Source organism: Sphaerodactylus townsendi, linkage group LG04 (genome assembly GCF_021028975.2).
Source record: "Sphaerodactylus townsendi isolate TG3544 linkage group LG04, MPM_Stown_v2.3, whole genome shotgun sequence".
NCBI classification, from domain to species: Eukaryota; Metazoa; Chordata; class Lepidosauria; order Squamata; family Sphaerodactylidae; genus Sphaerodactylus; species Sphaerodactylus townsendi.
The window spans coordinates 29,411,537-29,437,344 of NC_059428.1; the positions used below are offsets into that span (position 1 = coordinate 29,411,537).

Below are 25,808 nucleotides of genomic sequence, written 5' to 3' on the forward strand. Positions count from 1 at the left end.
TATCCCCCTCTCCCCCCATGGGTTTTTTTTCCCCTCTAAAGCAGCAAACTATTGCAAGTGCCATCATGGTTCAGAGCAACTTGGCTGGAAATGAAGCGTTCTGTGGATCTTTAAGGCTACAAAACAGAAGAGACTTTCTTTTGACACAGCAATGGGCAGCTCAAAAGGGGCAGTCTCCTGCCAGGTTGTAAGATTTGGTCCAGTCAATTTACAGCTGTAACCCCACCCCACTCCCAACCAGCGGCATATCAACAGAAAATGGCACAGAAAATGATGGCCAAGCACTGAAATTGTGCCATCGCTGCCCCCCCCCCCCCCCCCCACACCTCTGAAACCCACCTTTTAGATAAATGTACCATAAACAGGCATGGAATCCCACACCAGCAAGAGAAAATAACTGTAAGGAATTCCATAGAAGCAGAAATAAAAGGCTCTTTGGTGTAAAAGACCGTTTATTCAGACATCTTAGAAAGCTCAAGTACACGCAGTGGCAGGAATAAGATCTCCCGCCAGAAACACAGGTTATAACTCCGTCCATCCCATCCCCCCTCCCAGATTCCCATGGGAACGGAGGTCTCATCTCCCTCGCAGAGATAAGGTCTCCGCCGGAGAAGCTGGCCCATCGCCCGGGCTGTGGAATGTACTCAAGGCCAGGCGGCTGCCCTTCTCATCAACACCATTGAATCCTTTACACTCTGCCTCCCTTAAAGAAGACCCCTCCCCCCCAGGTTTGTGCGGAAAGGCGCGGTGGAAAGCAGAAATAAGGGCGGGGGCGTCAATATTTTCGGAATAAACCCATTGATTATACCCAGAGGAATATCCCACCCAAGAGACTAAATATTGCAAGCGTTTGCGATTAAAGCGAGAGTCCAGGATGAAGGCCAATTTCGTGAATGCTTGTGGCCATCAATAATAGTCGGTGGGGTCTCTCCCGCGGGTCGTGCCAGGCATCGGAAACGGGAGCCTCCTTGAGTAAACTGGAATGGAAGACAGGATTAATGTTACTAAGAGAGTTAGGCAAATCCAATCGGGCAGTGACATCATTAATCACTCTTTAGTAATCTGAAAGGTGCCACGCAATCTTTTGCCTAGTTTGGAAAATTTATGCACGCCTCTGAGATTTTTGGTAGACAAATACACCTAAGCGCCTACACGCAGAGGGAAATCCGAAGCGGTGCTTATCCGCTTGCAGCTTTTGGGAGTCCTTAGCCTGTTGTAAGGCAGTCTGGACCGCATTTCCACCCCTCGCTAGGATGAAATCCATTGTTGAAACTCTGGAGGATCCAATGCTTCCGGTAGTTGCGGCAACGGTGGGAAGGAGCCACCAGACACTATTTCAAAGGGGGTTTTTTTTGTACTACTGTGAACCGCATTGTTATAGGCGCATTCGCAAACGGAATGAGCTCGCACCAATTGTCTTGGTGGTAGTTGGTGTAACAACGTAAATACTGCTCTAGGGTTCTGTTCGTTCTCTCCGACTCACCGTCACTTTGAACGTGGTAGCGGCAATCACCGGGCGGCCCCTAACAACCCTAGAAAAGCTTTCCAGAACTTTGAAATGAATTGGGGGCCGCGGTCGGAGACCACCTTAACGGGGGCGGAGTGTAGACGGTAAACATGCTGAATGAACAGACGAGCCAACTTAGGAGCCGAGGGTATGGGAAGCACATGGAATAAAATGGGCTTGTTTAGAAAATAAGTCCACCACCACCCACAAGACCGTGTTGCCATGACTTTCTGGCAAATCTGTAATAAAATCCATGGAGATGACTTCCCAGGGCGGAGGCCACCGGGAGAGGTTTCAACAGACCATGGGGCTTTCCCCGAACGGTCTTGGCTTCTGCACAAACAGAGCAACCTTTAATATACGCCTCATCGTCCTTGCGCATCGCGCGCCACCAGAATTGACGGCGGGCCAAATGCAGAGTTTTTAGAAAGCCAAAATGTCCAGCCGAAAGGGCATCATGGCAGGCCTCGAGAACCTGCTTGCGGAGGGAGGGAGGCACATACCAACAATCCCCGCCACCAAACGCCGTTCTCCAAACGCAACTGGGAGTCGCCCGCCGGAGGCTCGCGTCGCCTCGCCTCGTTCCCGTGAGGAAAGGAGAGACCAGGCTGGGAATGGGCGGAGAAGGAGGAGTGGATGTCTGAGATCGGGTGACAGCCAGCCCCAATTGGGAGGGGAGAGAACAGTGCGGAATGTCCCGTAAGCCGGCTCCACCCTCCCGTAGGCTGAGAGCGCATCAGCCAGTTTATTGGTTTTTCCGGGAAAAATGGACCGTGAAAGAGAAATGAGAAAAGAAATCGCCCAACGGGTTGCTTTATGGACATCTTGAGGGGGGTGGAGAGGGCGCCAAGTTCTTGTGATCCGACCAAACTTGAAAGGGGTGTTTAGCCCCCTCCAGCCAGTGGCGCCAGGTGGAGAGGGCTACTTTAATGGCCGCAGTCTCTTTATCCCCACAGTCCAGTTGAGTTCAGCTAATCGAGAATTTCTTTGATAAATAAGCACACGGAACCAGCCTATCATCTTTATTTCTCTGCAACAGGGCTGCCCCAAGCGCTTTGTCCGAGGCATCCACGTGAACCACAAACGGGAGATCTGGGTCAGGGTGCTTTAGGATAGGTTCGGTAGTAAAAGCAGACTTTAAGAGCTGAAAGGCTGTTTGACACTCCTCAGACCAGGAAAGGGGGGCCCCGGGCTTGGCGGACAGTGGATCTTTACCCTTAGTGCGCAAGAGGTCTGTGAGAGGGAGAGTCAGCTCAGCGAATTGGGGTATAAAGTCACGATAGAAATTAGCAAAACCTAGAAAAGATTGGAGTTCTTTCGGTTGGTGGGGGCCGCCATTGGAGGACCGCGATCAATCTTAGCAGGATCCATTTGTAGGTCTCGGGCGAGATTCGGCAACCCAAATAGTCAATAGAGGTTTGGTGGAAACAGCACTTGGAAAGTTTGGCAAAGAGGGAGTTGTTGAGCAAGCCAATACTTCCCAACCAATGCTTCATGCTCTTCCATGGTTTGTGAATAAATTAAAACGCCATCTAAGTATACCACTACCCCTTGTACAATAAATCATGGAGAACTTCGCTGATAAGGGCCATAAAGCCCGGGCCCCACTTAACCCTAATGGCATTATTAAGAATTCAACCTGACCACACTCTGTGTTAAATGCAGCCAAGTGTACATAGCCTTCAGCAATTCTGACCATGTCGTAAGCCTCTCTCAAATCCAACTTAGTAAAGATGCGGCCCTTTGCCCAATGCGCATAAAAGGTCCTTGATCAAGGGCAGAGGGAATTTATTGGACAGGGCGACTGCATTGAGACCTCGGTAATCTGTGCAGAGTCAGAAGACTCCATCTTTCTTTTTTACAAAACAAAACAGGAGCAGCATGTGTGTGTTTGGTAGCTCGCCGTATGAACCCGCGAGCAGGTTCTTGTCTAAGAAGGCACGAAGTTCCTTCTCCTCATTGGGACTCATAATGGTAGATTCTACCTTTGGGCAGTTGCGCCCCTGGCTGTATTAACGATTTTGCAGTCAGTGTCTCTATGGGGTGGCAACTGATCGCATTCTTGCTCCTGAAATACCCTGGCTAGATCTTGGTAATGCCGGTGGGATGCCGGTAGAATCGAGCAATCAGCTGATGAAGCCAGGGGTGTGTGTCAGGAGGAGTCGAAGTTTTCCCCCAATTCATGTGTTCCCCGCAGGGAGGGTCAGTGAATTCCAAGATCCTTTCTTTCCAAAGGAATTTTGGTTCATGTAACAACAACCATGGCATGCCCAGAACTATGGAGTGTTTGGCCACTGGCCAGAATAAAACTAATTTTCTCCCAATGGTCGGCGCAGCTGAGGAGAACCGGTTATGCTTTGAACTGGGCCGGTCCTTCGCTCCCGAGAGGACTGCCGTCCATTTGGGTGAAGGGTATGGGCTTAGCCAGGGATTTGGTTTAGACCTAGCTCCTCCGCCACCTGGGGCCGCGATTAAAACAATGGGAGCAGCCAGAATCCACAAGGGCTGAGGCTATAATAATGAAAGTATGCTTAGCGGGTTGGCCAGAAACGCTTTGGATTGTAATGGGAGCGCTGCCTTCACTCACCGCTGCCTGGAGTCCAACCCATGTCCATTGGGGCTGAAGAAAGGCACACTGCTCCGCCCCCCCCCTCCGGCTCGCCTTCGATGACTGCCTTAGATGAGCCCGCTGGGGGCCGCCCAGCTTTGCGCGGTGGCTTGGCAGATGGGGTGCGCAGCGGCCGGAGTGGTTGGCTTCTGTTTTTCGGCAGTTGGCGGCTAGGTGACCGACCTCCGCAGTAAAGACACAATCCCAGCCGGCGACGCCGGAGGTGGTCTCGGTAGAGGCGGCTGGGCTTGGCTTGGTGGACGAAGTGGCCGGCTTCGAGGCGCGTGGCCTCCGCACGAGCTGCACTTCAAGCGAGACGCCACTTGGGATCCCAATGCAATCCAATCAGCAATAGTGCGGGGACCCAATTAAAAACACTGTTTCACGAGCTTGCCGCCGACAGCATCTGAGAAGTATTCGCATTTCATGCGCCAGGCCACTCCGAGGGAGTCGAAAGCAGCCGCCGCATCGAAATTCACGGGCAAATTCTGCAAACGAGCGGTTGCCTTGCTGAATAGTTTTGATGGTGCGGATAGCTTCATTTTCCGCACCTGGATCTTGGAAGCGAGCCCTCAAGGCTTGGAGGAATGCGGGCACCGCGGCGAGTATCTTCATCTTGCAGGTTCAAAAGAGTCACAAACCAGTCGGCTGCTGCCCCATCCAGGACTGAGCCGATGTCCCGTATTTTTTCGCGCTCAGACCGGTATAAATCATCATAGTCCTCCATGTGGGCATCGAGTTGCAGGATGAAGTAGGGAAGTTTGGAAAGCGGCAACCCATCGAAAACGTGGCAGGTATTGGAGGTCTGTAGCAACCCCTTTCCACGGCTCTTGGCGAACATGGGCGAGGGCGGCGCGTTGCGCAGGATTGAGCGGGCTGAGTGCCAAGCGGTTGCAAGCGGGGGGGGCCTGGGAATCGGTGGATAAGGTATCAGCCGTGCCGCTTGGGTGTTCCAGGTGGGAGCCGGTCCTTGGAAGGTGGCTGGACTCCAGCAGCGTCGCCTTCTCGGGCGCCCGCTAAAATCTGTACCATTGCACAGCCGTAAACTCCAACTTGCCAGTTGCCCTGGTCTGCTGCTTCCCTCAGTTCCCTCTCTCCAAGTCAGCCCAGCTCTCTCTCCTTGCGAAGCCAATGCATCCCTGGTAGCGATGCAAAGCTGCTTTCTCTCTACCGCTCCAATTTAGCCAGTTCGTCCCGGTTGAACAGCTGCAGTAAAGTTCACTTTGAGTGCGCATGAGGCCTTTCGAAATATCACTCTCACGCTTGACGCTGTAAGCGTTCAGTTTGGAGTGTTCTGGTGACCTTTATCATGGACTGATTAGATTCTGGCGCGATATTGCCGTTGGAGCGCATCCTTGGCACGGTCCAATTCGAGTTGGATTTCTTTGCGCTGCTGCTCCCAGTCTCTCTGCAGGTTTTCACGCTCTTGCCGCAGCTGTTCCCGTTCCTCTTCCCATCCCATCCCCCCTCCCGGATTCCCATGGGAACGGAGGTCTCATCTCCCTCGCAGAGATAAGGTCTCCGCCGGAGAAGCTGGCCCATCGCCCGGGCTGTGGAATGTACTCAAGGCCAGGCGGCTGCCCTTCTCATCAACACCATTGAATCCTTTACAATAACCCAGCATGTTCTCTCAGAGAACAGTTTCAACAGAACAACGCTAAAGCAGATCTCTTCAGAATTCAACTCCAGTCATCTCACCCACACCTTTAAACCAGTGGTGCCCCTGGGCGCCATGATGTCTGCTGACACTTGGTCCCCACTGAATATTTTTAATAGTCAGAATGAGTAAGTGGGGAACTCTGCCACATGATGAAACGCACGTCTGCAATGTTTTGTGTTTTCAAAATTAACTTTCTAAAAAATACAAAAAATGTTTAAAGGCTTTTATGTATTTTTTAAAAATTAGATTTATATCTAATTTCCCAACCTAAACCAAACCCAGGGCAGCTAACAACATAGAAATACATAATATGTTAAAATACGTAAATTAATTAAAATGCCCATCAATGCTCCAGTTATTTCAATCACTCATAGTTCCCATGATGGCCAACCAAGGAAGGCATGACATAAGGAAAACAAACAAAAGAACCTGAACAAATCCAGCTATAAGAGTCACATAAGTAAAGGCAAATAGGAGGAGTAAGCCTAGAGGGTAGGGGAGCCAACAGGGATGTAAACATTGCTGCCTCAACAATAGGCCTGGCAGAACATCTTTGTTTTACATGCCCTGAGGAACTGAGCCAGATCCCGCAAGGACTGGGGTTCAGTTGACAGAGAGTTCCACCAGGCCCAGGCTAAAGTCGAGAAACCTCTGGCTCTGGTTGAGGACCTCAGGATGCTTCTGCAGCCATAGATTACAGGATTGCTTCCAGCTGAGTACAGCACTCTCTGGATGTTGTATTGGGAGAGGCGGCCCCACAGAGAGGACAGTCCCAGACGATTTAGGGCTTTGAAGGTTAACACTAAAACCATGAATTTTATCCAGTATGAAACTGGTGGCCAGGGCACGTGATGGAGTACAGGTTGAATATGACATTTTGAAGGCATCCCCTTAAGGATCGCCACAGTCTCAAGGGCAGCCCAACATAGAAGACTTACAGTAGTATAGTCTGGAGCTAACATATTCACTAACATTTAATGTTATGGAAAAAAACCCAGAAATAGTAAAATTACTAACTGGCTTGAGTTCTGAGGAAAATCTTCATAATGAATGTGACTTTTATCAGTGTATCAGGGCTTCCTCACCTATCCCTTCCCACAACCACCCCTAATGGTGAAAGGATCAGAGCTCTGCAGTTGGGTGTGTGTGTGTGTTAAAATTCCCATTTTAATTAGTGGAAGTTTTTTTACTGGATCCAACCCAATATCTTATTAACCTGTCAGCTTTTATCCCAGACTCTTCCTGTGTAATCAATATATCTAATTCTCAGTATGGCCAAATCTGTGAATACTTAAATCCAGAAACCAGAGCCATGAACAGGCAAGACAACTTTCTACAAACCTGAAAAATATCCCAGAAAAATCTGAAATCTAAAATAATATACATTGGGGGGCTAAGAACCCCTCTCATCAAATAAGACCTGTGAGGGCTTTCAGAGAAAGCAATAAGGAAATGGTGGGGAAAGAGTAAATGGGATGACCCTTGCGGGTCCTCCACTTCTTTAACATAATACCTGTATCCTTTTAAAATAGCAATCCATCACACAGACCTGTTTAATTTAAAGTTTCTCCTAATATTTTGAAACAGAGGGGCACTTAATAAGCAGGATGTGATTTTGTGAGCTGGAATCTGTTCAATAGAGAAATCTTATGCAGACTTTTTCAAGTTTAAGCTCATTCAAATTAATTCGTTGCATATTTAACAAAGAAAACCATTCATACTAATTATCATAATCTCAAGTGACCAGGCATTTGAGTGTGACCTTAATAAAAGCCACTATGAAACATATGTTGTAAAAAGATTATAAACTAGTTCTTCATGAGCAATTTTTGAAAGACTGCAGTGGAATAAAACGAACTATGAAAATAGTTAAATAGGTTAACCAGTGTTACAGATATTGTATACTTTAATAGATAAAAAAATCATGCTTCTATGGGAGACTTCTGATTGGTGTAAATCATACTGTATGTGGCTAAGGGAAGTCACAGACTAACTAGCATAATGAGGAGTAGATGTCAGAAATGGCAAATTCTCTTTCTAGCTCTACTACTAACTTACTGAGCCACAACAATGCTGTGACTTCCTATGCAAGGTTCTTTACCAAGTAAGGGATGAAGAAAGGGAAGGGCACTTGAATCCATGCGAGTCAGCAATCTGTTCATGTGGTTAAGTGCCACCAAGTTGCAACTGACATTTGGTGACCCCAGCAATGGGCTTTCAAGGCAAGTGAGAACCAGGTATGGTTTGCCACTGCATTCTTCTGAAGACTCTTCCTCGGGGTCTCCCATCCAGTTACTCACCATACTTAGCTTCTGAGATCTGACATACTATTCCCCATACCATATTATTCCACATGCCAGACATCTGTTTAGCCACTCTGTAATTTACAAGACAGTTTGGCAGTATAAGAGCATAGCCCAGTTTATCTATAGACTGAGCACCACACTTATAGTGGATATAAGATTGTTCTCTTTCTGTTATCCCTTTGCATTGGTAGTAGGGCAACTCCACAAAATACAACTTATACTCACATGTCATTCTCACTGAAACAAGGTAGTTATTTATAATCCAACATCTCCCAATATTTGTAAATAACTCTGTTAAGTCAAAAATAAGTGTTCCCTGACCCATACAAGAAAGAAAAGCAGCATTTCCCTAAATGCCATTATCTATACTGTGGTTAAAGATACAGAGCCTGTAATATTGAAAAAATAAACCCTCCCTGCTCCAAGTGAAATTCTCAAGCGACTGCGATATTTCAGTCTAACATATAATGGGAGAAATTGTTTTACCATGCAAATGCTGCAAAATGTGTTATACTGCAAGAATTCGCCACCACTTCACGCTTTGTAAAAAAAAAACAGATTAACTATTCAAAACAACACATTTCGAACTATAACTGACTTCAGGTCTCCTTTAAGACTCTTATGCTCTGAACCACATTTTCTGCTATGCCACTTATAAAGGCATCTTGAATCACAGTAATTGCAATTTTGTGGCCTTTACTCATCAAGCCAGTGACCTTTGCTTTAGTAAAAACTTTGATTCTGAACAAGAGGATTAAAAAAAAAAATCATCTGGGACAACTGTAACATAGTGACTAAGTATTAGAGGACATACCTACAAATTAAAAACAATGGAAGAGCCAAAAGAAGAAAAGCCTTTATGTGAATAACTTAAACAAATAATTATGTGCGGGGAGGAGGGGACTGATAATGCAAAGGTACATCTTGCTGCAGTAAGAGAGCTACAACGACAGCTTCTAAAATTCTGCAGTGCTGGCAGGAAAATACCAATGACTCAGCAACCACATTTTAATGGGAATCAATCTACAGCTTATGGAACTTTTTGTACCACAATAAAATGCTCAAATGTCAATCTTTCTTTATCTAAAGCAAGCATTTCATATAAGTCTGTGGCTCCTGTTAGCAAGAAATGAGAGAGTGTTAAGTCACTATTTGAATCATAAAGTACACTTTTCAAAATATTGTAGAATCTGTCTACCATTTTTATACATCACAGGTTCCTGTTCTGAAAGAAGTGGAGGGAAATGTGAGGAAAATCTATTTCATGCTCGGGAACATTATGGGTCATTAAAGGAACATTTCAGGGCAATGCTTAAAAGAGTTACAGGCTCCTAAGTCCATTAAAGCGAATAATCTTAGAAGAGGGTAACTGCACTTTGGATTGCACCAATTACTGGCTAATAATTGAGAGAAGCTCTGTGTTGGTCTGTGTTGGTCTGTTGCAACAAAAATAAACAGGAGTCAATAGTGACACCTATTTTAATATTTTATTCTAAGTATTGTCGAAGGCTTTCATGGCTGGAATCACTGGGGTGCTGTGTGGTTTCCGGGCTGTTTGGCCGTGTTCTAGCAGCATTCTCTCCTGAGGTTTCGCCTGCATCTGTGGCTGAAGATCCTCTGAAGATGCCAGTCACAGATGCAGGCAAAACGTCAGGAGAGAATGCTGCTAGAACACGGCCATTCAGCCCGGAAACCACACAGCACCGCATTTTATTCCAACATCGCACAATGATGTAGTGGTTATGGCGTCAGACTAGGATCTGGGAAAGCCAGGTTCAAATCCCCATTCACGGCATGGGAAATTGCTGAATGGCCTTGAGCCAATCACACACTCTCAGCCCTCCCCTAGCTAGTGTTCGGATGGGAGACTTCCAAGAAATACCAGGGTCGGGACACATAGAGGCAGGCAATGGCAAACCACCTCTAAACGTCTCTTGCCTTGAAAACCATATGAAGTCACCATAAGTCAGCTGTGACTTGATGGTAAAACACACACACAGCGCATGGACTACAGCCTACCTACTTCTTCAGATGCAGCTTTTGTATAATCAGATCCAGTAGTACTCACTGCTAGAACTAAATAAATTTTATGTTGGCCAACAAGACTTTCCAGTTTTCCGCTAGAAAAAACAATTCTGAATAATATTGCTTTCCTAAGGGAATAGAATGAAAGGCTGCATGATACATATGGACTACAGAGGCTATACTTGGGCTGCTCCCACCGTTCTAGCATTTACTTATTAAGATGTTAATACTCTGTGCTCTTCATTAGATTTGGTGCCTGAGGCAGTTTGCAATTCATTTGCTATTCTGAAAGATCAACAACTTGACAACCAGTGACTGGATGTGAGCTGTGCTTTCATAACTGAGGCACAACAATGGAAGAATCCCCTTTATTTGTTGTTAAATGTATGCTGGAATAAAATGTTATTAGTCTTTATGGTGACACCAGACTCCTGCTTTTTTCTGCTGCAACGGGCTAACGTAGCTGTTCCTCTGGTATGGCTCACATGGCCACTCAACAAAGTAGAGGCCTCTGAAGAAAGGCCTGTGAAGTTGACAATCTTTTAGGTACTCTTACTGAAGCGCTTTGGATTACTCTTAAAAGCACAATGACAGTCAATTTAGTCCTTTTAAAACAGGCAAAATGTGTTCTGTGTATGTATAACATGTGCTGGACAATAATTTCACTGCTGTGTTCCATACCGGTTACTTCTGAAGTCTTCAGTGTGGTGTGGAGAGTCAGTGTGGTAAAGTGGTTAATAGCAAATGGTTAAGTGGTTAAGAGCTTCTCTAATCTGGAGAAGCAGGTTTGGTTCCCCACTCCTCCACACAAGTGGCAGACTCTAATCTGATGAACGAAATTTGCTTCCGTGCTCCTCCACGTGAAGCCCACTGGGTGACCTTGGGTCAGTTACAGCAGGGCCAGAGTGAGGAGGAACTCCACCTGGTGCACGCATGCACCCTGTACCCTGCCACGCCCCCATAACGCCCTTGCCACACCCCGCAGGGGCATGTGGTCAGTGCAGCACGCACCCCCGTCCCCTTGGCACTACGCCACTGGGTCACAGTTCTCTCAGGAGTCTCACAGCTCCACAGCTCCACTGACTCTCACAGCTCCACTGACTCTCACAGCTCCACTGACTTCCCTTGGGGATGGGGCGGTAAAAAAATCTAATAAATAAATAAATAAATAAATAAGGTGCTTGTTGTGGGAAAAGGAAATGAAATCTCCTTGAGTCTCCTTATAGAAGAGAAAGTGGGGAGGGAATAAATACAAACTCTTCTTCAGAAACAGGTCAAAACAGAGCATGTTATAGTAATCTGTCTTGGGTGTGATTAATGCCTGGAGATCCTTTCTCTCAAGGAAGAGACACAGCTAGGAGCAAGGTGCCACAAAGGAGACCCAGGCCTGCAAGATTTCCACCTGAAGAGACACATCTAATAGCATTCTTGACCTGTGAACCTGTCCTTGTAGGGAGAGAACAATAGTCCCAAACCAACTGAATTCTCAATTCCTGACTGCCCACATTGAATACACACATGAAGCTACCATGTACTAAACCAGACCATTGGGCTACCAAGATCAGCACTGTCTATTCTGACTGGTAGCAGCCCTCCAGGATCTTTCACATCTCCTACAACTTGATGGACATGTCAGGAGTTGTACCTGGAGTCTTTTGCATGCAAAGCAGGTGCTTTATCATAGCCCTCCTCATTTTTGCTCAGTCTTACTTAGTGATCATGCAGATCATTATTGCATCCAGGAACTGGTTCAGAGCATGCAGGATCTCATGAGGGTCCAATGAAAACAACTATTGTCAATTATAATGAAAGCCAATGAGAACTTCAGAAAGATCTAGAGGTTGTGGTCCCCTTGCTCTTTTCCTGGAAGAGTAATGTATCAATCACCTATTATCCTGTATAGTTTCTTTAAACACTTGCAAAAATATTTTTGGTTTACATAACATCAATTATTTTGTCTGTGCAGAACACTGTACCTGCATGACCCCTCTCTCATATTGTTACATAATTATAATGGTCTATTTGATTACCATTTTCCTATGAGCACTTTAGATTTTGTTCTTTTTAACTTAACGTCAATATGTTGCATCCGTATTATTTTATGGCTCCATTAAGATTTCCAATATAAAGTCATCTTAGTGCTGGTTCCCTCAATACATTTTGGTGTCCCCCATAAGTATTCTTTTCCATGGTTATCCTTACTTAGCATTATCCTGACCAGTCATAAGTAGACTCAGCATTAGCATCCTGAATTTTCAAATAATAATATATGTATCGGAGATGCAAAAATGTTGATCATGAGAACAATTTTAGGAGTACACAGTGTTGGTGTTTGATTTTCATATTTCAAAATGTTCTCCAGTTTTCAGGGTTTGTATACTAGCCCGTCATAGTTACCAGAGCTTAAGATCAATATTTTTTAAAGTCAGATAAGTTAATCTTCGTGAGCCGTGACCGGAACTGCCTGTAGTCTCTCTGATTACCTACTCTCTGGACTTCTAGTCAGCCACCCAGGATTACCCACTCCAACAAACTGGCTGTAAATCATCATGGCAGTGGTACAAACAAGAGTCACATGTCAAGCCTTTAGTCATACTGCAAGCATCAAGCTTCTTCGCTTTTGCATAATCTCATAGATGTGTAGATGGCTATTCCAGTATGAATTGTTTGAAGACTGCAGTTTGCCTTTCTCTAGAAAAGCATGATACCAAACTAATTATAACAAAACTGTTTCATTTGTTGGACCCATAGAAAACAGAAATGTTATTAATAGGCAGGAATTCTACTGTAATCCAATTACAGAAGGAATGCCTGTTCAAAGCTTTGTATAAACTGGAACAATATGTAGCACTTACACAATTAAATTTAAACTGCAGATAATATGAACTTGCCCAAGTCAGTATGAAATTAATGCCATCAGCTCAGGGATTTTGCAAAGGGCAATGGAAATACAACACTACTTTCTTTTCTTATAATCAGCATTACACTAGAAATACACCATCAACCTACATGGCACTTTACAGAATAACACGGGTGGATTGCGCACAACACCAATATAATGTCATTAAGATGTTATGAAAGGCATTTTGGGAGAGAACTTCGCATAGTTCTCTTCCCCAAAAAGAGTTTAACCCACTATACTCCTCTAAATCCAGGTCCAACCCGGGTTCAAGCCAGGCCGGTCTCCTTAGGTGGGGGAGTAAGTAGCAGTTGGCAACCTGAAGATCTTTGTTAGTGTACAGGAACATATGACAAGAGACAGTCCTCTAAATATGTGGGCCCTTAGGCTGTGAGTTTGGCCTTGACATATTGTATCAAGGACAGTCAGTGAGGAATGCATTCAGACTGATTCTCAAACATCTCATGTTAAATAAAACTTCAGTTTCACTAAAGCATTCGATTGCATGCAGCTAAAGAAATTCCGCATCATTTTAATTGACAGTCTCCTTCACTTAGAAAACGTCTAGTTCCTCTCACAGAATTTCAGTTCTCAGTACACTAAACCAGTATAAAAGTTTACTAAACCAGTGGAAATATGTGCTGTAGATGCGCCATGACGATCTTTTAAAATAATCACTCTGCTGTGCTCAGTGGATGACTTTGGGGGCAGTCATTTGATCTCAGCTGAACTTGTTTCATTGGGTTTATGAGAGGATAAATGAGGGGAGAAGAATCATATGAGCCAACCTGGCTTCTTGGAAGATACATGAGGGGGGTGGGGAGGAACCTGATTGATTTCTGGTTATCCTTTGTGTTTTCCAACTTTTTCCACTGAAGGTAGGAAAGTACGTGATAAGTTAGGTCGTTTTAGCTTTTATCTAGTTGTATCTCAGCATATTACACTGATTACTTAATTTACCTGAGCTCATCCTCGATCTTCATCTTTTCTGTGTCCATGATTTTTTTTCCTGCTAGGAACACAAAGCAGACATGGATGGTCCAATCTTTTTGAAACGCTTGTGATGGTTCATCAGTCTGTCATCTAAAAAAGTTAATCCAGCTCTGTTCGACCATATGGAAAACTCAGTTTCTTGATCTCTTATCTCCAAAATAATATTGTATTGGGCACTGCCTGCTGCTTATCCCTGACCCTTGCCAAATCTTTTTCTGTTAGGAGCTCTTCAGAGGGATTGCTTTTCTTGTATCGAGCTGCAGATTAAAGGGTCAGGAACACAATAGGACTCTGAAGCGCAGGGTAAAGGGAAGTCCATAGTTTTTTTTTCTTGTGTAGGTGAACCCTGTTGAGAATTGTTAGGAATGTGGAAATGGTTGTTTTCTTATTCTCAGGGACACAGAAGGCAACGTTTGAATCCACACCTGCCCATTTTCTTCTCTTTATCTGCTAACAGCCACCTCGTATTGATGAATCTGTGCTCCTGGTGGGTAAAAACAGGGAATGAGTCAATCATGATGAACTGACAAGGACACAGGCATAAAGTGAAGTGAAGGGTATAGGAAAGTCATTTCCTCTGAAAGCAAGGCATAGCTGCGGTTCCTGGCTATTCTGAGTCATGTTTCTAATTATAAATTTCTCCTTACGCTATGAAGCTTGCAAGCTCATGGAGAATAAGTAAAGAGGTTTCCTTTTCTCTGATAAAGTAACCACTGGACAATGTAAGTATCTGCTTTTGTTAGAAATTAATCAATAAGATCAAAGCCAGATGTCTTCCTTCTTATTGTCACAGGTGAGCTTTGCTAAAAGTTATATTATCTAGATGACTTTCAACAGAATGATTCTAGAGAAGGGGCATTTGGAGGGGTTTTTTGGACAGAAGGTACTGGGTAGCATATCTAGCTTGATTCAGCAACAATTTCAGTGGACCTAACTTTCAAGTCAGAACATCTACGACTGCCAGAGGAAATCAGCTCTTCAGAATCTCAGGGGTCTGCAACCTACGGCTCTCCAGATGTTCATGGACTACAATTCCCATCAGCCCCTGCCAGCATGGCCAATTGGTTGCAGACCCCTGCTCTAGATTAATGACACAGTTATATGCCACAATGTTAAGACACACTTACATGATTAAAGGCAAAAAAATATAACTCTTCGCAGCCAAAAGGCAAATTAATAATATTATTGAGAGGGTTAAACCATACATATTATCATAATTCAGAACAATTTTATTACAGTGAAAAGGTGAAATCTCATTTTCTCACATGTGCACATGCACACACATAGACAAACTTTGTGGATTGCACTTGAACACAGAATGATGACTCAGAGTTGATTTCAAGCTCAAACCATCTGTAAAAGGAGCAGCAGTTGGCGTAGTGGTTAAGAGCAGGTGTACTCTAATCTGGAGGAACCAGGTTTGATTCCCCGCTCGGTCGCCTGAGCTGTGGAGGCTTATCTGGGGAATTCAGATGAGCCTGTGCACTCCCACACACGCCAGCTGGGTGACCTTGGGCTAGTCACAGTTCTGAGCTCTCTCAGCCCCACCTACCTCACAGGGTGTTTGTTGTGAGAGGGGAAGGGAAAGGAGTTTGTAAGCCCCTTTGAGTCTCCTTACAGGAGAGAAAGGGGGGATATAAATCCAAACTACTACTACTACTACCACTACTACCACCTCCTCCTCCTCCTCCTCCCTTCTTCTTCTTCTTCTTCTTCTTCTTCTTCTTCTTCTTCTTCTTCTTCTTCTTCTTCTTCTTCTTCTTCTTCTTCTTCTTCTTCTTCTTCTTCTTCTTCTTCAGGAGATGCACCTTCTATGAGCCAGTTCTGAAATGTGGAAAGCAACAGAGCATGCCAATACGTATGCCCTTTTCCCACACAAACCACTTTCCACTGAATTTCTATTGAAAGGGTTTGTTGACGCACTGTATTCACAATGCAGCAGTCAACATTTGAACATGCTCTTCCGCTGCTTTGGAAGACCAAAGTGATTGGGCCAGTTTGAGTGGCTTGTTGTCTGGAGACAGTCTGGTCCAAGGGTATTGCTGTCAAAAATTCCTGAACAGACGCTCCCAGACTGGCATGAAAATGAATTTCGGGATGTTTGATATTTCCAAGTTTCTTTGCTGATGAAAGATAATTGTATTGTTCTGTGACTTGGTTCACTTTCTGAACGTTTGAATGAAACCACATTGCTCATTAAGACACATCCCAGAACTCCTGGGTCGGACCAAAGCAAAATCAGTCACCCACAAGTTGCCAACAGTATACCATTCATTCGTGGGTTAGTGAATCACCTCTCGTTGTCTGTCTCTCATAATGATCTGGCCATTTGCCAAGCAGCCTTTAGCAAATCTGAGTCCAAGTCAAACCCTGTTCTCTACGACTGCATCAAAGACAGCTGACCCAATAACGAGAAGATAAAACGAGTTTTTATGAAGGAGGGGAATCTCATTTATCTACCAGAATTTCTCTCTGAAGAAATCTATCTTACACGATTTTTTTAAATAACCGAAAAGGCCTGTGCTGCAGAGAAGAGAAAGAGAAGAGGCTGGAGAACTTTGCATAGGAGTAGTTTGTCTTTCTGTCTACAAAAGCATCTGTTTCACATGAGTTCAAGCAGTATAAACATGTGTTAAAACTGGATGATTTTCAGTGATTGCCTCTCAATAAAGCTTTTATCTTCTTATAATAATACAAAAATGCCGACATTACAAAAAAGAAAAAGCCGGGGGGGGGGGGGGGGTTTGCAAAATCTGCCACTTTCCCAGCAAGTAGCAGCTATGATACCGTAACAATTAATTTGGTAGTTTAAGCAGTTACATCTTTGCATGTATACATTCCTCAATAATTTTGCTTGTATGTGCTAAACTAAGAAGTTAAATCCCTGAGATGAGGTTGGAAAGTTCTGAAGCAGTACAGTTTCATCTTTACCAATATAAATTAGCAGGCCAAATTAATAATTTGAGTAAGCGGTTCACTGGTGCTGTGGTACAAAATCCGCTTTAAAAGGCTTTAGCAGAAGGAGGAACAGGACAATGGGAAGACATGTATTTAGAACAAGCATAGAGGCCCCTTCCGCACAGGCAAATAAACACAGGTGTAGGGTGCTAAAACGCCTGTTTGAGGGGGAGGACTTCACACAGATCCCTCCCCCAAAACGACTCTGCTCCATGTTATGTTAGGTTACAGTCACTCATGAGCAAACAGCCAAGCAGGAGGCCCTTTCCTTAAAAAAAAAAGTTTGCAGCTTGCATCTGCGTAGCTATACTGGTGCAAATGGTCGTATCATGGGACATCAGAACGGCTGTGGGGGTTCATTTGTGCATGCCTGCATAGCTACGCATGGGTGGGAAGTAATAAAAAATAGACATGTCTTTGTGCAATGGCGTGACAGCAACCCAGATTGTTTCCATAGGTACCAACAATGTTAACTTAGTAACTAAATTTGGGAAATCCTTGTGGGGGCACCATTTGTTTTGAACTAATTGCAATTTCCAAACACAAGAGATGTCCACCAATCTGGGATTCCTACATCTGCTACTAAGAACCTGGAAGTAATGAGCCCATGTTCCTACTCATACTCAAGCCCACGAAACCCCTAAATAAAATCTGATCCTTGCTGTCTGTCTGGGTTCGTTTCTAGATCACAGAATTTACAGACAGGGACACTAACAGAGACCTGTTGTGTCTTGTCTCCAAGTCGGGCCTCTCCATCATCTTTCTCACAGATGTCTTAGCCAGCTGCTGACTTTTCTAGGGTTACTGGTTCATCGTGTGCCTCCTCACCTTTCAGTGAACTCTCCGCCATCAGTCTCAGTGAGCTGCTGTTACTGATCTATGCCACATGCTCTAGTTTTGCCACTCAAACTGAACTGGGAGAGATGGAAACGATGTTAAGATGTTGTAATGGAACAAACGGAGATGGTGCAAAATAACATGGAAGAATAAGAGAAGGAGAGGAAGGCTTTCATGGCCAGATTCAACTGGTTGTGGTGGGTTTTCTGGGCTGTGTGGCCATGGTCTGGCCACACAGCCCAGAAAACCCACCACAACCAGAAGGAGAGGAGTTTGTATTTTGCTCTACCATTCTCTCCTGTAAGGAGACTCAAAGTGGCTTAGGCCCTTTCCGCAATGGCGGAATACAGTGCCCCAGGGATGGCAAAAACGCCATCCCTGGGGAAGTGTTCACACAGGAGGCACTGCTACTTTGCAGCAGCGCCGTCCTGGCCACCCTGGAGTGGCATGAAGCCACCGCTTTAAATCTCGCTCATCAAGCGAGGTTTTTGAAAAGCGGCATCTTCCCGCCGGCGTGGTGCGAACCGCACTGGCGGAAAGACATCGCTCTTCCCGTTGCCTCCACTGACCTGCCTGTTTAGCGCCTCTCTGGAGGGCTGCAGAGACCCACCCACACTGCCTTCCGACCCCTGGAGGTTTGAGGGCAGCGTGGGCGGGTCCCAACAGCCTTTTAGAGAGACACTGGACAGGCAGGTCAGTGGAGGCAACGGACCAGAGGCGGCTCCATGCAGAGTCGCCACTCTGGTGTGGCGGATTTGCAGGGCTGCTTGCACACTGCTGTGCGAGCAGTCCCTGAGCCTCCACTGGCATAATTTATGCCGGTGGAGGTTCGTTTCCGTTGCTGAATGGAAAGAGCCTCTGAAATTTCATTTCCCTTCCTCTCCCCACAACAGATACCTTGTGATGTAGGTGGGGCACAGTTCTGAGAGAACTGTGACTAGTCCAAGGGCACCCAGCAGGCTTCATGTTTAGCAGCGGGGAAACAAATCCAGTTCACCAGATAGTCCACTGCTCATGTGGAGGAGTGGGGAGTCAAATCCAGTTCTCCAGATCAGAGTCCACCTGCTCTTAATCACTACTCCACCCTGGCTCTCCAGACTCTTGTCTAAAAGTAATTTCAGGTTAATTAGACGACTCAGCAGACATTCATTAAGCTTTGATTTTTGAATGATTTAATGGGTACATGAACATAAATAAATCATTAAAAAGTTCAGATTGATGAGCAACATTGTTAAGGCATCTATAGCTGGTCTTATGTGTGGCAGGACTGAATGCCACTGGGAACTGAGCTGGACTCCAACATGACACTCACATAATAAGGGAATTAATCCACTGTCTCAAGCAATGTGGGGGGGGGGGATGTGTAGTATGGCTTGCTGAAGTGGTGCTGTTTCTGCCTGCTGTTTAAGGTTATGGGAACCACAAGATCTTAATTGGCATGTAGAAATTGACTCTTCTCATGGACCAACCCATCTTTGCCCTCACTGTGCCACTACTCAAGACCACAACTAAAAGACAAAAAACTTTTATTCCATTAAGTGATATCAGTTGATGAGAAGGGAGAGGTGGCTGGATCCAATGATCAAATTCACAGTTCATCCAAATTCTTCTTCACTGTAGCCTGTGCATGCAAAATTAAACCAAATGTATGCAAATGTGCCTGATTTTCAAATTTATGAACATAATTTGATTTTTTTTTTAAAAAACCAGATACTTTAATGTGTTTTAGAACTAAATATGCCAGCTTGATAAAGTTCAATTTTCTCTTTCTGGGAAGGTAATTCAGACACCAGTATTATTAAAACAATAAATATAAACCAGGAGAAGAATCTGAAGACATACCTCCAGCAGAGAGAAGATGGTGCAGCAAATTAGTATACTATCTCCTTTTATTCCCGGTTAATGCATAACAGATAATTGTGTGTACAACCAACTTTCATGAACCTCATTGTCTCTGTTTTAAAAGAAATTTTGCTTCCTTGTATTTTTCCTGCTTTTTATATATATGCATAGAAATACTTCTAGTACTGATAACCCATAAAAGCTGGATATTAATCAGAGCTGTAATTCTGTATCTAGGAGCAGCAGTGGCATAGGAGGTTAAGAGCTCATGTATCTAATCTGGCGGAACTGGGTTTGATTCCCAGCTCTGCCGCCTGAGTTATGGAGGCTTATCTGGGGAATTCAGATTAGCCTGTGCACTCCCACACACGCCAGCTGGGTGACCTTGGGCTAGTCACAGCTTCTCGGAGCTCTCTCAGCCCCACCCACCTCACAGGGTGTTTGTTGTGAGGGGGGAAGGGCAAGGAGATTGTAAGCCCCTTTGAGTCTCCTGCAGGAGAGAAAGGGGGGATATAAATCCAAACTCTTCTACTCTTCTTCTTCTATCTGATTAAATACCGATCCAGAGCGGAAAGTCACAGTGCTTTTTCAAAATGTTCATTATTCCTAAGCACATGTACATACTGGCCTCTTGTAAAATATTTATTCTAGCAAGCCTGGGCAATTTCTCTTTTTGGAATTGCTTCTTTTTGCTTTCCCTGTATTGCTGCTCTGATCACTGCAGGAGCTGCCGTATTGCAAGACCCTTCATGCCACCATGCTGTGGAAATGACTAAAACCATTAAAGCCCACCAATTTATGCACTATCGAGAAGGACATCATAATGTACAATGCCAACGGTGGGTACTTTGCTAGGAATAGCATTCGCTTTACAACCATGGGCTGGGCAAGCGTATCTTATATCCCTCTAAAGAGCTATGGAGATGTAGGAAGAAAAGCCCTTCTTAGAGGTCCACTAACCATGTGACTCTTTGACTGCTTCCTAGATTCTTCCAAGGCTCAGGATGAACAACTGGCAGTAACATGACCTGCCTGCTCCAAGAACTTGGTGATTGTAATGTGGAGAGATTTTTGGGACTTGATCAAGCTCTCTCTGCTGGCGCCATGAAACGCATGTAAATCCTGACTGTTCTGGCAGTCAGGGAGTAGATGAGAGAGCGTGCATTTGTATGCACTACCCTCGCCTGGCAAAGTCTCTCTCCCCCTCCCCCAGCACTACTGGTGACCTTGCCTAAAAAAAGAAAAGGACATGAAGTTTTCACTTGTTAAAGCCTAAACATATTCCTTTCTTTCACAGCATACTGTAGTGGTGATGCTTGTCTTATCTGTGCTGTGGTTCTATTATAAACTCAGCAGTGATGGCTAAATAGATAGGATGAGGACCACAGCTGGGGAAGCAGCACTTGAGGAGGAGGAGAGGAAGAAGAAGAAGACGATGAGGAGGAGGAGGAGTTTAGATTTAACACCCCCCCTTTCTCTCTTGTAAGGAGACTCAAAAGGTTCTCCAGATTAGAGTGCACCTGCTCTTAACCACTATGCCACAGCTGTTCCTAAAAGCAATGATGGAGTGAATGGGTGCTCAAATGCAAGAGGTTCAGGGGGTAGAGAGAGGAAGGGGACACCATGAACAACAGTAGGAACAACTTTGTGTTGAGAAGGTTTTTTTTTTTTTTTTGGTTAAAAGCAGCCTTGTGGCTCCAGCCCCCTTGGGGAGTGAGGGAGGGGTGGGAGTGAGGGGTGGCATTCAAGGCAAAGAGAGGGAGGGAAACCGGTACCTGGACATGGCCCACCCACCCTAGGGGAGAGGGGGGAGGGGAGGGGTGACATGCAAGTGATGGGAAATCAGGGAGAGGGAGGGAAGGGAGGGGTGGCATGCAAGGAAGGGAGGGGGCCCAGCATCTGGACATGGCCCACCCACCCTAGTGGAGGGAGAGGGAGGGGGAGGGGTGCCATGCAAGGGAAGGGGGATGAGGGAGGGGAGTGAGTGAAGGGTGGCATGCAAGGGAGGGGAGGGAGGGGCTTTTTAAACATTGAGGTAACATATGAGAGACACCGGTATTACCAAAACAGGTGTGGGGGAGAAGACAGAGCTGGAACATATTTCTCCAGAAAAGAATGCAAGGCAGACTTCTCTATATTGTCTCCTACCTATACCCCTGTAAATTTAGGTGCAGATTTCAATAAGTAGACTGAACAGACGATATATTGTCTCTTCCAGCTATGCAGCCCTTTTATTATATGATTTACCATTGTGAGTCCATCAAAATCTTCTAACAGAAGGTGCCAGCAGGGGACTCTTCAACTGTAGTCGTCTTGAAAACAAAGACTTCAGATGCAGGTTTTATTTATTTATTCTCTCCCACCCCCCAATCCCACCCCCCTTTCTCCACAGTGAAGACCCAAAATATCTGATAACAATTTTCTGCCCTCCTCACAACAAACACCCTGGGATGGATCCAGTCCACTCCCTGACCTGTCCCCTATTTCACCTAATTCTCTTCCTTACTGCAGCTTCCATCTTGCATGTGGGGAAAGTATTTTGGGAGGGTGGGGGTTTTTTTTGCATTTGAGCACCCACTCTCCCCATGATTGCTTTTCTGATTGTCAAAGGTTTCTCCCTTTCTCACCCACGAGAAAGCTGTTTGGATCCAATCTCCTGTGAGGTAGCTTAGGGTAAAGATGGGTGACTGGCCCAAGATGACCCACTCAAAGTGGCCCACTCAGCTTCCCAAGGTGACCCAAGGAGACCCACTCAGCTTCCACGGCAGAGCAGGGATGCAAACCTGGGTCTCTTGGATCCTATACTAAAAAATTTTTAGGCCAGCCAAGCCTAAGAAACATGGACTGTATATATAGTGATACAAGGCAATGAGCTAATTGGTATATGCAAATAGTTTGAGTATAAATTCAATAGATAATTCATAAACCATTCATAAAGATTATTCATAAAGATATATTGTGCTTATATGATAAGTAATAGTCAACTGGATATAAAGGTAATAACAAAACATATAATGAGGGCACATAGGCAACTTAAGAAAAGCAATGGGACTGTACTTAGTAATAAATTCTCAAAGGCATTGTATAGGACAGCGATGGCGAACCTTTTCGAGACCGAGTGCCCAAATTGCAACCCCAAACCCACTTATTCATTGCAAAGTGCCAACACAGCAATTTAATCTGAATACTGAGGTTTTAGTTTAGAAAAAATGGTTGACTCCAAGGCGTGCGTTACTCGGGAGTAAGCTTGGTGGTAGTCGGTGGCTTTGCTTTGAAGCAACCGTGCAACTCTTCCAACGGGTGAATCACAACCCTAGGAAGGTTTACTCAGAAGCAAGCCCCATTACCAGCAACCAAGCTTACTCCCAGGTAAAGGATCGTGCTTTAGTTCTTCGCATGAAAATCAGTGGCGTTTAACAGCCCTTAACAGGGTTACCTACACTGCTTCCCCAAAACTAGGTCTTCGGTTTAATGCTAATAATCGAGCCCAGCGGCCCAGCCCAGCCTAGATGTGTGTGGGGGAGTGGGGAGGCGACTCTGTTTGCGCGTGCCCACAGAGAGGGCTCTGAGTGCCACCTCTGGCACCCGTGCCATAGGTTCGCCACCACTGGTATAGGATGTCATAAGCATTGTCCATAAGGCACAAAACCTGCAACACTCCTATTGCGTTCCAATCAATTGAAAGATTATTGGTTTGACGGTATATATTTGCTAATCCTTCCATTATACACCAGGAGACTATATTGCTTTTCTCTTGGATCCTATGCCAGAATTCTAACCTCTGCTCTGTGATGATTCTCAAACTGGGGGCACCACCTTTCTTTAAAAGCGTCCTGTGACAATGGTAAAGTTTGGTGTGGCTAGGATCAGAAGTCACACCCATAGAACAAGAACATAATTATATACATACACAGCCCACGCTCAAAGACGTTGTCCTCAGATCTAATTCCTGCTTTGATTTTTTGCTTACTCTTTGAGGCTGCATACATTGTAAAACAGTAACAAGCATCAAAGCTAAAAACCAAATATTACAAGGCTCCAAGGTTCTGTAGTGTTTGTGGAAATGTCATACTTTTATTTAATTTCTGTGTGACAAAAGTGTTCAGGAAAGGGAAGGGCTTAATCGGAACAGGGTCCTCTCCTAGCAACTAGCTGGGTCTCCCAAAAGTCCTGTTATGACTATTCAGACATAGTACAAGACAACTCTAGTGGAAACCCACCTCTCCATTTAGCCATAATTGTCAATCATTGTGGCCCCAGATGGGACTTCTCCAACTCAATTTTAATTCACCTCTCTCCAAAAACAAGGAAAGATGCTCCTCTTTGTTCCAAGTATTTACTGAGTGTCTTTGTTATATGATACCAGAAGGTCAATAACAATCAATCTAATATAGTATGAGAGAGAACAGGTCAACTGCCATTAAAATATTCCTTACTGAACCATCCGTTCCATATGCATTGGGAAACTTACCCTTTTCCCGCTGTTATTATAAAGACACAATTTCATGCATCCATATAAACAGAGGGAAAGCATCAGCGGAGAGGCAGCTGTCAAAGTTTGAGGTTTCTAGTTTAGAAAGGGCTACATGAAATGAAACTGCTACAACAGCTTAAAATTCAGAACTGATCCCTTTTTGACATCTGCTTTGTTAAAAAAAATGTGGCAAAGTGCAACAAAAGGTTCATAATATCACTGCAAAGTATATTCATAAGGGAAAAACCTCACAATTGTTAAAGCAGGAAGAAGTACCCATTGTTCTGGTCAATCGGATACAAAATATTTTTAGGCTTTGATGATGTCAGCCGCTGACAATTCAAACAAAGACTGCACCATGAGCTCCCAGCCTTGAAGGGCTGCTGCCCCAGAGCACAACCTGCCAGACACTCCTGCTGTGTTCCCAAGCAAGGTCGACTCAAAGGGAAACAGGCAATGCAGCTGCAGTTTCTCATCGGTTGCGCTGCGCGGCCGGACAAAAGCTTGTTCACATGTATAGGATTTTCCAGATTCAGAACCAAGGAGGCAAATCCCTACATTTCATCCATGGCTGATCACACCACATTCTCCTAGTCATGTTTTTTTTTTTAAAAAAAACAACGCTGCTAAATGTATAGACAAAAGAGTGCTTGAACCAATTAAGCACTGCCTTTGAGTTAAGGACAATGAAAGCAAACAGCTTGGTGCACCCTGTAAAATATCACCCAAGCAACTGCAGTGACTGAGCAGTTTCCTTGCAAGACAGTTACTTACGTTGGAAGAACGAGCATCCTGAACGCCAGTCACCCGCAGTTTCACTATTTCTTTCTCCACAGCATCCACATCCAAGCCGGACTATTATGCCATTTCTTCCCTTGGCGGTTTGTATTTGACTGCCTCTGCAACCTGAGAGGAGAGCATGCCTTTTGTACAATCAGCTGTTTTTACAGAGCCACACATGATCCCTGCTGCAGCCTCATCCAAAGTAGTTCAATGCAGCAAAGACTCTAGCTCCCCCTTCCTCCGGCTCTCTTTCTTTCTCTTCTATTTTTAAAGGGATATAGTCTCAAGGAGATCAGTACAAAACCCAACCGTTGCTTTAATGGTGCAAAGCTGGATTCCATGGAAACAAAACTGCTAATAGTTTAAAGTTAATTATTCCATCTTTATTAACGTATCCTATTATTGTAACTGAAAGGCTTTTTACAAGCGGCAAGAAGGGATTGTTTTACACTAATCCTGCTGGGGGAGATTTTTTCAGAGTAATCTTTTTTTTGCGCAGATGAAAAAGCATGGCAAATCAATTGAAGAGTCTTACAACTGTTCTGGGATCCACATGTTTCAGAAGACATTGCTCAGTATAAGAAGGACAAATGTTAAAAAGATGGCAAAGGCTAAAAAGGACAAATGCTGAAAAGATGTCAACAGTGATATATGAAATATGAAAGTATCACAATATCTCAAAGGTCAGAATGAGTTTTCAGCAAGGCAAGTGCAATTTTTTGTCCAATGAGCAGGCAAAGAATTGTAGGGAAAGTCCCCTCCCACCACACACAGTTTTTAGATAGCGATTAACATCTCTGTGCCAATATGCCTATGATTCAAATCCGACTTTAGCTCCAAACTCACTCTTTGGCAAGTTTTATTCTCTCAGATTCGTTTCATCTGAATTATGAAGAAGAGTTGGTTTTTATAACCT

At 44.6% G+C, this 25,808-nt stretch overlaps 1 protein-coding gene across 1 annotated transcript in view; it reads right to left on the minus strand.

The window, feature by feature from the left end:
- The window catches only part of SACS (sacsin molecular chaperone), a 58,135-nt gene extending 33,051 nt beyond the window's left edge, over positions 1–25,084 (minus strand). Inside the window, exons 1-2 of the mRNA XM_048492757.1 lie at positions 24,884–25,084; positions 13,966–14,482 (exon numbers count right to left, since the gene is read on the minus strand). Coding sequence (XP_048348714.1) covers positions 13,966–14,003 — 38 coding nt within the window. The 5' untranslated portion in view covers positions 14,004–14,482; positions 24,884–25,084. The remainder of the gene's footprint in view (positions 1–13,965; positions 14,483–24,883) is intronic.
- Positions 25,085–25,808: the final 724 nt, after the last annotated feature.